General features: G+C 38.3%; 1 protein-coding gene across 4 annotated transcripts in view; it reads left to right on the top strand.

The window, feature by feature from the left end:
* LOC104610858 (DUF1365 family protein) overlaps positions 1-13,395 on the top strand; it is a 74,423-nt gene that overhangs the window by 60,595 nt on the left and 433 nt on the right. The window contains exon 5 of one of the 4 annotated variants that reach the window (XM_088904234.1): positions 12,709-12,836. The exons of the other annotated variants lie outside the window; for them this stretch is intronic. Coding sequence (XP_088760360.1) covers positions 12,709-12,714 — 6 coding nt within the window. The 3' untranslated portion in view covers positions 12,715-12,836. Of the gene's footprint in view, positions 1-12,708; positions 12,837-13,395 lie in introns of those variants that run through there. 4 annotated transcript variants of the gene reach the window in all.

A 13,395-nucleotide genomic window follows, 5' to 3' on the forward strand; every position in this document is an offset into this window, starting at 1 on the left:
TGAGTCGGGGAAGAGTGGACTACATATGTAACAAGCTGGGAGTATATGATATATACTCACCAGCTTGAGGGGGAGTGTTAGCGTAGGGGTATTTCTGTCTTTATACCTTGATTGATGTTGCTGATCTGTAATGTTGTGTTGAAACATGTGCTCTTAACTTAAGTAAGGGCACATAGGTCTTTTCAGTTATGTTTTAATAATAGTATAAATACTTACTAGCTGACTGGGAGAAGTCAAGTTGACTCTTTCAGTTCGAACCAGAATTCTCTCTTCTCTCTTTCTCTCTTTCTCTCTTTCTCTCTTTCTCTCTTTCTTTATCACTCTTTCTTCTTCTACATAACTGAACTCAGTCAGGCCGAACTCTAAGGCAGACCTGAATTATATCAGGTTCATTAATTTATAACAAGTGAGAGATTGAGGAGCTTCATCCCATAGTTAGCTGGCCCTTGACCAACCTTGGCCTCCCTTTAGGAACAAACCCTAGAGAAAGCAGGTTTTGGAATTCAATTATTGAGAGGTGTGCAAAAATGTTGGCAGCTTGGAAGAAAAGTTATGTGTCTTTGGGAGGAAGAATTACTTTGGTTAAATCCACTCTTGCCAATCTACCAATTTATTTTCTGTCAGGATTCCCCAAAAGGAGGCTAAAAAAATTGAGAAGGTAATGGGAGATTTCCTATGGGAGCCGGGTGATGGAAAGAAGATCATTTGATCAAATGGGAGGTTCTGTGTAGAAGTCTACAAGAGGGTGGCTTAGGCATTGGAAATATAGATAAAAGAACAAAGCTCTATTAGGAAAATGGATTTGGAGATGGTTAAAGGAAAGAGATTGTTTGTGGCATAAAAATAATAGCAAGCATAAATGGGAGGTTGGATGCAGGAGTATCTAACAGGGCCACATTGGCCTCTTCATGGAAAGTCATTCATCGCACTTTACCTTTTCAACTTCGGTTTGTCAGGTATGATGTTTGCTCTGGGGCTTCTGTTAAATTTTGGGAGGATACTTGGGTTGGCTGTAGTCCGCTGAAGGATCTCTTTTCTACCTTATATTTGGTATCCCTGTATAAAAATGAATGTGTCTAAATTTATTGTTCTTCCCTTACTCCCTGTGGGCCCCAATTGGGACTTTGGCTTTCAGAGAGGTCCAAGAGACAGTGAAGTTTCAGCTTGTTTGTACCTTTTACAATTACTTCAAAATGTCAGTTTAGACCTTGATAAATCTGATAAGCGTATTTGGGCCCCCCACCCTAAGGGTTTGTTCTCTTGTGTCTCTTTGTCTAAGACTTTGTGCATATCTTCAGACCCTCTGTCCTTTCCCTTTAAAGAATTCTGGTGTAAACCCATTCCTTACAAAGTAAGAGCTTTTTGTTGGGAAGTAGTGCATGGGAAGATTAATACTCTAGATATATTACAAAAGAGAAGGCCTAATTCTTGTCTCTCTCCTAATTGGTGCATACTGTGTAAATCCAATAATGAGAGTTGCTATCACCTACTGATCTCTTGTTCTTTTGCTGTAGAGATTTGGATTTGTTTGGGTGTAGGTGGACTTCACCACCGGAGGTCAATATGCTATTCAAACCTTCTTTGTTTTCGTGGCCCAAAAGAAGGGGAAGAATAATGTGGAGATGTGTTAGAGCAGTTGTGGTGTGTCTATGGGAAGAAAGGAATGCTAGGATCTTCTTAGGAAAAGAGAGAAGCAAAGAAGCTATTAGGGATTGTACAATGGTCAAGGTGGTCCATTGGGTGATGACTTTGGAGTTGTTCTCCCAATTCTCCATTGGTGATGTTTGGAGGAATTGGGATGCAATGGTCACCTCCAATGGAAGGCTTTGTTAAACTGAATTTCGACGCGAGCAGCCAAGGAAATCCAGGCCCCTCAGGTATAGGAGGGGTATTGAGAGATTCAGAAGGTAAACTTATAGCCTTGTTTTCCAGCCCCACGGGTTTGGGTGACTCTCTCAAAGCAAAGTTGCTGGCAGCACTACAAGGGGTGTAGATTGCCAATGAGTTACATTTAGCAAATTTGGTGATAGAAGGGGATTCAAAAGTGGTGGTGGGCTGGCTAAAGGACCCGGACTCTATAACCTGGTGCTACAGAAATGAAATGAAGAGGTTTAAATGGCTTACTAGGAATATGAATCTTAGGATACAGTGGGTGAGGAGATTTGCAAATGGGATGGCTGATGCTTTGGTTAAGCAAGGGGTGAATAGGGATGTATTGTTTTGGGTTCCATTGTAATTTTCTTTGCTCTTTGCTTTTTATAGAGAGGTAGCATCTTGTGCCTCTCTAAGGGATTCTTGTAAAGTCTTATCTTAAAGTCAATTAAAATCTCATCTTATATATCAAATAAATTACTTCAATCCTTTCATTTTCTTTGTTCATTATTTTTCTGACATTGGGAAGAAGCAACCTTCTTGATGGAAATTAGATGGGAGGTGATAGAGTGGGTGGTTAGCACTCCATCTATGGGTTCTTGTCGTGGTAAAGACTAGGGATATCATTGGTATGTGATTATTTGAGTCTAGGTTCGGATATTGTTTTCTTGGTAAACACACAGAAGGATCTCAGAATAGTGAGAGAAGATGAGGGAGAAGAGAGAAGAGAGAAAAGAGAAAAAAGGTTTTGGAGAGAAAAAACATCAGTTGGTGGCGCCAACCTTTTTGATATTTATATTAGGGTGACCACTCAAATAATAAAACAATGTAAAATTACATATGTGCCCTTGTCTAAACTAAAGTAAGACTAGCTTATTCAACACTCCCCCTCAAGTTGGGACATAGATATCAATCATGCCCAACTTGTCACATAAGTCATCATGTTGCAAATGATGTAAGCCTTTTGTAAATATATCTGCAAGTTGCTCCTTAGAACTAACATATGGGGTGCACACTTCCCCATTAACAATTTTCTCCCTGATAAAGTATTTGCCAACCTCAATATGTTTAGTTCTATCATGAAGAACTGGGTTGGATGCAATGTTGATGTTAGCCTTGTTATCACAATACAAAGACATGGGGCTATCAATTGGAAAACCCAGTTCGCTCAACAAATTCTTTATCCACATGGCTTCAACCACTCCATGGGACAGTGCTCTATACTTAGCTTCAGCACTAGACCTAGCCACCACACTTTGTTTCTTGCTTCTCCATGTGACTAGGTTTCCTCCCACAAAAGAACAATAACCACTAGTGGACTTTCTTTCATCAACTGATCTAGCCCAATCAGCATTTGTATACACTTAAATCTTCAATTGCCCATTCTTGTGGAATAGCAAACCAGCTCTTGGAAATTTCTTTAGATATCTGAGGATTCTCTTGGCTGCCTCTAAGTGTGTGGTCTTAGGAGGATGCATGAATTGACTAAGAACACCTATGGCATAAGCAATGTCTGGTTGGGTCATGGAAAAATACAGGAGCCTTCCCACAAGTCTCTAGAATTGCTTTACATCCTTGATAACCTCAACACAACAGTTACCTGGTTTGTGATTTGGATCAATGGGAGAGTTAGCTGGCTTAACCCTTAGTTTTCCAGAATCCTGTAACAGATCTAGGATGTATTTCCTTTGAGAAATGAAGATCCCCTTTTGTGAGCGGGCCACTTCAATTCCAAGGAAGTACTGTAGGGGACCTAGATCCTTCACCTCAAATTGAATGGCTAGTTGAATGCTGAAAATGCCATTCACAAGGTTTGGCTGTTGTTGTCGATGGAAGCTCATCTCTAGAAGGGGGTGTTGAAGGAAGAAGATGACGATGACGTGGAAGCTGGCCATCACTCATGATGGCTTGGTTCAAGAGGAAAAAATGAATTTTGAATTTAGAGAAGGAAACCCAACCATTCCCTCCTCTGAAAGCACTTGGACAGGTTTCCAAAGAGGTGGTGATATCCGAACTGTTAAATGTGCATTGTAGGGTTACTTTCAAGAGTTTTACTAAGGTGGTATCAGAAGGAAATCGTGTAACAAGTTTTCCGAAAAGGCAGCAATTACTAAACTGCTGGTTGAGACCAGGAAAACTGATGTGCTTTCTAAAGCTAAAACCAATAGGTCACATGACCTTTTAAGTGATCAGATAGTTGGTGGGACTTGACCACTAGGGGATGATTTAGTCGGTCTATCATTGTCCAACATGAACCCTGGAACTCTCCCATTCTGGTGCTATGGAGAAGCAGAGCTCAAAGATGCCCTTGCAAAAGCCTGGAAGAAATGTTCTTGGGGGAACTCCAGTTGTACGTTAGCTTGGAAGCCTATGGGGAGAGAAAATAATATGACACCGAATAAACCTAATCCAAAGTTCTTTAGAGACGTACGAGAAGACTTAGACGTAGAGAGTGATTGGGAGGATTTGCATTTGGAAGAAGACCTTGAGGTGAATCAGCCTTCTAGTATATGTAGTCTTGACTCCACCAAAGCTTGTAAGATGTTGGATGATGAGCCTTTGCGGATGGAATTTCTATTCAATGTCTTAAAATGTGGAGGTGTGACATGAGGCATTATACTACTTAGAGGTGTGAGGCGTAGCTTAGAACGTAAGAAGCATAAGCCTCCTTAAGAGGAGGGGGAGGAGGAAAACAAGGAAGGAGAATCTCATTTTTCTTTATTTTAAATAAAAATCTTTTACAAGACCCCCCCTTAACACACATACACACAAAAAAAAAAGAAAAAAATTGGCACATGAGGCTGTTTTGATCATAATTCACAAAAAAAAAAAGAACTTGAGTAGAATTAGGGTGTACAAGTATACACTATGTTTGCTACTTTGTAAGGGTTAAACCCAATAGCAGGTATAAGCAATCCCATCAGCTTGGATTCTTAGTGGGTTATACCCATGAGTGAGACCACAATTGGTAGATAGGTCATAGGACCCATACACCATTGTGTACTTGTGTATTTTAAACTTTTACATCTTAACAGCGAGTCCCATTAATCGGTAAAAAGTGGGACCCACCATACTGATTTGGTAGTGGGCATGGTCCACTTTAATATTTTAATAGTGGGCCCCACAAATAAATGGGGCCCACTATACTAATATGATAGTGGATGTGACTTAATTTGACATTTGACATTTAATTATTTTAACAGTGGGCACCACTGATGGGTGGGATCCACTATGATGACATGCTGGTGTGTGTGGCCCACCTTAATTTTTTAAACTTGAATATTTTAATAGTGGGCCCCGCTGATTGGTGGGGCCACTATGATGACTTAATCGTGGGTATAGCCCACTTTTGATAGGTGGGACCCACTAGGTTGATTTGATAGTGGGTGTGGTCTACTTTAATATTTTATACTGAATATTTTAATAGTGGGCCCCACTAACAGGTGGGACCCACTAGGTTGATTTGATAATGAGCATGGCCCACTTTAATGTTTTAAACTTGAATATTTTAATGGTGGGCCCCGCTGACAGGTGGGGCCCACTAGGTTGATTTGATAGTGGGCATGGCCCACTTTAATGTTTTATACTAAATATTTTAACAATGGGCCCCACTGACAGGTGGGACCCACTAGGTTGATTTGATAGTGTGCGTGGCCCACTTTAATGTTTTAAACTTAAATATTTTAACAGCAAGCCCCTATAACAAGTGGGATCCACTAGGTTGATTTGGTAGTGGGCGTGGCCCACTTTAATGTTTTATACTAAATATTTTAATAGTGGGCCCCTATGACAAGTGAGACCCACTAGGTTGATTTGGTAGCAGGTGTGGCCCACTTTAATGTTTTATACTGAATATTTTAACAGTGGGCCCCACTGACAGGTGGGACCCACTAGGTTGGTTTGATAATGGGCATGGTCCACTTTAATGTTTTATACTGAATAGTTTAACAGTGGCCCCGTTGACAAGTGGGACCCATTATTCTGAACTAGAATATTTAAATAGTGGGCCCCACTGATATATGATGTTTAAATAGTGAGCATGACTTATTTTAAACTTAAATGTTTTAACAGTACTCATGATAATTCACAGCATATTATATTTTATTTATCCATATATATATATATATGTATATATTTTATAACTGAGGCTGATAGGATCCACCAATTGAGTCTAAACTATTTTAGTTTTTATTCAGGTGGTAAAGGTGGATAAGATTCACATCATATGATAGTGGGTCCCTTTGTAATAGTTGACAGCAAACTGAAAACAGTGGGTCCCAAAAATTTATCAGTAACAAGTGGCAACATGTGTTGTTACAGGTGGCAAACCAGCACATCTGTCCCCTTTTCAGGTGGGTAAGATCCGCTGATACTGGGTCCCAAAGGTTTGCCATTTACAAGTGGCAAATCAGTAGTACATTTGTCCCCTTTTTAAGTGGATAAGATCCTGACAGTGGGACCCAAAGATTTATCAATTGATTCTTTTATCTATTATAATATTGGATTAATCCATTGAAAGTTCTTTTGAGGTGGATAGGATCCACCGAACATAACAATAGTTAGTCCCCAAGTACTAGTCTCTTTTCTTTTTATCTGTTTTTATCACATTTTTTTGGTGGATAGAATCCACCATATATATATATATATAAATTGAAATAAGATTTTGAGTTCTAACAGAACTCTAGAGAGAGAGAAGAGAAGGTAAGGATTGAAATAGATAAAATTTAAAGGGATAGAAGAAAAAGATAAGATCTATACCTGTGTACATTTATCCTTAATCACCTCAATCAGCAGAACTAAAGTTCCCTCTATTTCTTCTCTTCCTTTCTCTTATCTTCTTTTACTCTTTCTCTTTTATCTCTTTCTCTTCTCCCTTTTCTCTATCTGCCGCCCATTTTTTCTTCTCTTCTCTCCCTTGTATAGATGAGAGTTATGGGTAGGGAGGTTAGAGCAACCTCCCCACTCTTCATACGTGGGGTGGTTGCTTAACTCCCCTCATAATAAATTAAATTTTAATTAATGTGAAGTGAGCCAGCTGTCAAATCTGGCCCCTCAAGCCTTTTTTCTTTACATTATATATTTTTAATCCTAAACAGAGGCGAACACCTCTTGCACTTGAGGCATATACCTCGGAGGTGTCTATACTTGGGATTTGGGTTATCTTGACAGGTTCACCATGGCTTTATACCAAGATTGTTGGCGGATCTTAAAAGATGACATTTTGAAAGTTTTTGAGGAATTTCTTGAGAGGGGTGATTAATCTAGGTCAAAATTCAACTTTCATTGTTTTGATACAAAGAAAGTGGAGGCAATGCATCCTAAGGATTTTCGACCAATTAGATTGGTGCATAGCCTCTACACGATCATTACTAAGGTGTTTTTTTCGAAGGATTGGGGCTGTACTTCCCTCCATAATTTTACAAAAACAAGGGGATTTTGTTAGGGAGAGACAAATAATTGATCGGATTCTGATTATTAATGAAAGTGTGGAGGATATGAAGAGATATGGGAAGGAAGGTTTTGTTTGTAAGTTGGAATTGGATAAGGTGTATGATTTAGTGGATTGGGGCTTTTTGGAGGATGTTTTGAAAAGTTTTGGATTTGGTAGCAGGTGGTGTAGGTGGATTTTGGGTTGCTTTAAGACTTGTCATTATTACTCTATACTGGTTAATGGGACAGTGATAAATCATTTTCCAGCCCTTAGAGGAATTAGGCAAGGGGACCCACTCTCTCCTTTCCTTTTCACATCCTTTTCACATTGATTGCTGACATATCTGGGAGACTCGTTGAAAGGGAAGATTTGAGAAATTTAATAAAGGGTTGGAGAGTGGGAAGAAAACAAGTACAAATAGCTCAGTTGTAGTTTGTTGATGGTAGTATCTTATTTTGTGAGAAGGGTGAAATTAGCAAAGTAAGGAACTTTAGATTGGTGGTGCAAACTTTTGACAGAATGTCCAATTTGAAAATTAATTTGGAGAAGAGTTGCTTGGTAAGAGTGAATATGGAGGAGAGTGAGATTTCGAAAAGTGTAGAAATTTTGGGATTTACTGTCTCCTAATGGCCTATGACTTATTTGGGTTTACCATTAGGGTATAATCCAAGAATGTAGGTTTCGGGATCTTGTGGTAGAATGGTTCACTAAGATGTTGGCCTCGTGGAATCCAGATTGGGGTAAGTAGAAGCATAGAGAAGTTGATGAGAGATTTTTTGTGGAAACCAGGGGAGGAAAAGAATGACCATGGGGTTAGCTGGGAGATAGTTTGTAGAAGCAAGGAATATGGAAGCTTAGTACTAGGGAACATTCAAGAAAGGAACATGGCGCTTTTGGGAAAATGGCTTTGGAGATTGCTGATGGATGGAGATAAGTTGTGGACAAGGGCAATGGTTAGCATTTATGGTCTTGCGGTGGATGGGTGGGATTTCGGAATTTCTATTAGGGCTACAAGAGCTTCACCTTGGAAGTTCATATCAGGTATATCCCTAGTCTTTGAAATTTTGTTTAATTCCGGGAGCATGTTTGGGTGGGCATTGAATCACTACAAACACAATTCCCTTCACTTTATACAGTTTCTAACCGTAGAGAAGCACCTATTTCTTGCCTTTTGGCTTTGTTTAATCCAAATAGTAGGTGAGAGCTGTTATCACTTATTAGTTTCCTGTCCTTTTGTTTCAGAAATCTGGTGTTGGTTTTTCTCTCTCTTTGGTTGCAAGTGCCCCACTCCTCCAAGTGTGTAAAGTTTGTTTATTTCTACTTCAGTGAGGGGTTTAAAAAAGAGAGGTAAAATCTTGTGGAGATGTGTAAGAGCAGTTGTATGCTGGACAGTCTAGGAGGAAAGGAACCAACGTACTTTCCATGATAAAGAAAAGAACAAAGAAGCCATCATTGACTTAATCTATGTAAGGGTGATTCACTGGGTCAAGTCTATGAAGCTATTTGAAGGATTCTCAGCAGGAGATATCATTAGAAATTGGAAAGAAGTTGCCTGGTCCGCTCAGTTGATTAATTCCCTAGCTCCAACTTGGTCTCCTCCAACTTTGGGGTTCACAAAATTGAACTTTGATGGCAGCAGCGAATAAAATCCAGGCCCTTCAGGTATAGGTGGAGTGTTTAGGGACGAAGGTGGTCGAGTTTTGGCCATGTTTTCAGGACCTATAGGTAGGGGTGCTCACGGTTCGGGTAACCAAACCATGGGCCTTTTTTGTGAACCGAACTGGTAGTACCAGTTTTCGGAAAACTGGTAATTGGAACCGAACCGAAACTAGTCGGTTAACCGACGGTTCGGTTCGTCGGTTTTTCGGTTTTTTGACTTTATAATATTTATTATAAAAACATATATAAATATTATAAAAAATTATAAATATACATATATATAAAATATTATATTTTAAATAATAAATAATATATTATAAATATATATTTATATATATAATGTATATTTATTAATTTATAATATATAAAATATATATATAATATACATAAATATATAGAAAATATATAGAAAAACATGTATACCGGTCGGTTCGGTTAACCATCGGTTTTTTAAATTGGTTAACCGAAACCAAACCAGTACCTTCAGTTTTTTAAAAACACCGAAGTTAACCGATTATTCGGTTCGGTTTTTGTAGGTTTTTTCAGTCGGTTCGGTTTTTTTTGTTCACCCCTACCTATAGGTTGGGGGGATTCTTTGAGAGCTGAAATTTCAGCAGTATTAGAAGGAATAAAAAGAGCCAAACAGATGAATATTAGGAAGTTGCTGGTGGAGGGGGACTCTAAATTAACTATTAATTGGCTGCAAAAGGAAGATGTTAGTATGTGGAAATTCTCGAATGAAAAAAAGAAAATCTACAAGCTCTCTCAAGACATGCAAATTCAGTTTCAATGGTTAAAGAGGAGTGCTAATTCTTTTGCAGACTGTTTAGCTAAACAAGGGGTGGGAAGAGCTAGTTTCTTTTGGGCTGTATTGTAATTTGATGTTTTTCTTTTAGGGTGGGGTAAGAGTTTTGACCCCTCTCCTGTTGTATCTTCTTCCTTCTCCTTTATTAATAAAAGTTTCTGTTATTGATAAAAAAAAAGGTGTAATTGGGATTTGGGTTTTAGAAGAGGGCTTCATGATTGTGAAATGAACAATGTCATTAGCCTCCTGCAAAAATTGGATGGGATGTGTTTGGAAGTGGGTAAGAGGAATATGACCCCATCACCTTTAGGTACCTTCTCTTGTGGGTCTTTTTTTCTTCAGCCTTTATTCGACCGAGTGAAAGCTAGGAGTCTTCCTTTCCTTCTAATGAGATTTGGAGTAAACCTATTCCACCTAGGGTGGGTGATTTATGCTAGGAAATGTGTTTGGAAAGAATTAATACTTGTGAGTTACTGCAAAGAAAAAAGACCTAGTTGGTGCCTTTCCCCTCACTGGTGTTCCCTATGCAAAGGTAATGGTGAGAATTGCTATCACTTGTTAGTTTCCTGCCTTTTTTCTTCTTCCATTTTGCGAATGGTTCTTTTCTTTGTTTCGGTGTAGGTGGACCCCCCCTAATGTACAAAGCTTATTTGCTTCTACTTTTCTAAGCTGGTCAAAGAAGAGGGGAAGACTACTATGGAGATGCACAAGGGCAGTGCTGTGTTAGACAATTTGGGAGGAGAGGAACCAAAGACTTGAAAAAGCAAGAAACAGAGAAGTTGTCGTTGAATCTATCACCACCAAGGTGATTTAGTGGGTTAAGTCATTGGATATTTTTAAAGATGTTCATAGCATTGAAGTGATGAAAAAGTGGAGAGGGATAGCTGATTTTGCTCCAGATAAGGAGGTGGTTAGGCCTGTTTGGTTCCCACCCTCTAGTAGCATCATTAAACTCAACTTTGATAGTAGCATTGAAGACAATCCAGAATTCTCTCAATTCAAGTGCCACTTTGATTGGGGTGGGAAAAAGTATGATTTTGAGGACCTAGAGAAAGAAAGAGGGCAAAATAATGAATCTAATCTTAGAAAGCTTGTCAACTTTTGATAAGCTTTCATTAAACTCTAGTAGCATCATTAAACTCAACTTTGATGGTAGCAGTGAAGACAATCCAGAATGCTCTCAATTCAAGTGCCACTTTGATTGGGGTGGGAAAAAGTATGATTTTGAGGACCTAGAGAAAGAAAGAGGGCAAAATAATGAATCTAATCTTAGAAAGCTTATCAACCTTGGTTGTTGAGAAGAAATTAGAAGGGGTTGGGGTAAGTCACCTTGTTTGTTCTACAAGTGCAGAACACCGGTTGAGCAATTTCTCTTGTTATGTAGAGAGCTGATCCAATTGAACAAGAAGGGTGTCAAGAGAAAAGGGCAGGAAAGAAAGTTGAAAAGAATTTAGGGGAAACATAAGTGTACTCAAGTTAAGGAGGAAAACAGAGTAAAAGGAAGAGGCTGAGATCGAAAAACTTAAATGTGGAATAGCCTATGAAAAGGAGGAAAGTAGAAGAAAGGAAAGAAGGAAAAGGGATTGCTGAAATTAAAGGAAATTTTCAGGGCCTTTTAGTTTGACTCAATGAAGATCCTAAGTTGGAATGTGAGGGGATGGTTTAAAATCCCCCTAATTTCCCTAATATTTCCACGACATTTCCATTTCCATGGGTAGTGACATGAAATTTTACCAAAATTGACATATTCCTCAATGAACACTATCAACACTTTGTGGAGTATAAGAGATAGTTCCCACGACATATTTCCATTCCCACTTCCATGGGTAGTGACATAAATTTTACTGCAATTGACATATTCCCCAGTGAGCACTACTGGCACTATGTGGAGTACAAGAGATAGTATTATAACATAAGTTAGTGACAATATTGTAGATATGCGGAATAACAATGTTATTGCCCACCAAACTTACATGATTACCACTTTGAGCTAGCTCAATATTAAATTCAAACATGAAATTAAATATTAGTTTTTGTTTGTGTAATATATTGTTTGGTTTATCTATTACAACCACTTATATTTTCTATGAGTTTAAATTTTGCTTTAACTCATTCTATCATGAAGCTTTGAATCTTAAGGTTTGCATGGCAACTTCAAAACATATTCTTTTGTCTACAACCATAGTTTCTTAGCTTTGTTTAATCATTTGGAACAAAATAATAATTTAAAAAGGTGTATCTATGCATCTTTTATCATTTCATAAAATATCATTCTATATTTTGCATATTTTACAATGATTCCACCATGACTATAATTTTTAATATATTTCCATAAGATATTTTCGACATGTCTGACATTTTCTTATATTTGGACGATTGACATTTCCACCAGCATCAACATTTTAAACCTTAATGAGAGGTTTAAGAAGTGTGAATTATAAGGAGCGCCATTAGGAAAGAAAGGCCAGACTTGGTCATATGTTCAAGAGACCAAATTATCAGAATTAGATAGAAGATGGAGTTGAAGAATCTGGGGAGCTAGGGGGCTTACCTGGGCTTTTGCCCCCTCTTGGGGGCTATATTCAACAGCCTTAATGATATCAGTTTTCAAAATTCTCTCTTTCCAAAGTCGAGATGTTCAAGTCATAAAGTCAGCAAATTATTTTTTTTCCATTTTATTTTGGTGAAATAACAAATTAAGAGAATTCCTTCACAACCATAGATACTTGATTGAACCAAGCAAGTAAAAGCTTGAAAAATCAGTCTGCAGGATAAGCTGTCTGAATTTAGAAACCCTGATGGCTTGGTTTTGAAGTTGATTTAGAGTTGGGTTTTAATTTAACTTTAGTCGAGTTTTAGTTCATAACACTTTATGAAATCCTTGTATCCTACTAGTGATCTCCTTAGGGGTAAACTAATGTTTTATTTTGATAATCAACAGGACTGAAGAACAAATAATGAACCACACTTTCCCAAGACAGACAGTGTAGGCAATACAACAACATTCAGCTGACAGACTAATACATGATTGGTATACATATTACAAATCATTCCCCAGCCCTGGTAAACCCCATTCAAGTTCTTGCCTTGTTGCCCCTGCTTTTGCTAAGGAATCTGCCAGCCCATTTACAGACCTAGGCATCAACCTGAATGAGTAATTCAGGTAGCTTTCTAGATATTCAGCTTCTGTTGCTAAGAATCAGAGTATCCACGGAGGTTCATCGTTTGCTGTTGGAGAACATATTGATTAACTTTGAACTCAGTGAAAAACTCTCTTGACCCTGGTTTTGTGAAAAAAGAGCATAGTGCAGGATTTATTTTGACCAATTGTAGTCATGTTCTGAGTTCATAAAACTTATGAGTCCTGTTATCCTACTAGTGGTCTTGTTAAAGAGTAAACTAATGTTAGAGAACTTAGTGATTGACTTTAAACTCAGTGAATCACTCTCTTGACCCTGATTTTGTGAAAATAGAGCACAATGAATGATTTGTTTGGACCATTTTTTGGTACCACTGATGTCTTTTAATGGCTTACCTAGTCAAACTCAGAGTTCAGATGATTGTTTCTGGGTCCTGGGATATGGTCTGAGTGTTTAGCATTGAACTAATCTTTTTATTCTTCACTATG

Source organism: Nelumbo nucifera, chromosome 4 (genome assembly GCF_055504915.1).
Source record: "Nelumbo nucifera cultivar China Antique chromosome 4, China Antique-T2T, whole genome shotgun sequence".
Classification (NCBI taxonomy): domain Eukaryota; kingdom Viridiplantae; phylum Streptophyta; class Magnoliopsida; order Proteales; family Nelumbonaceae; genus Nelumbo; species Nelumbo nucifera.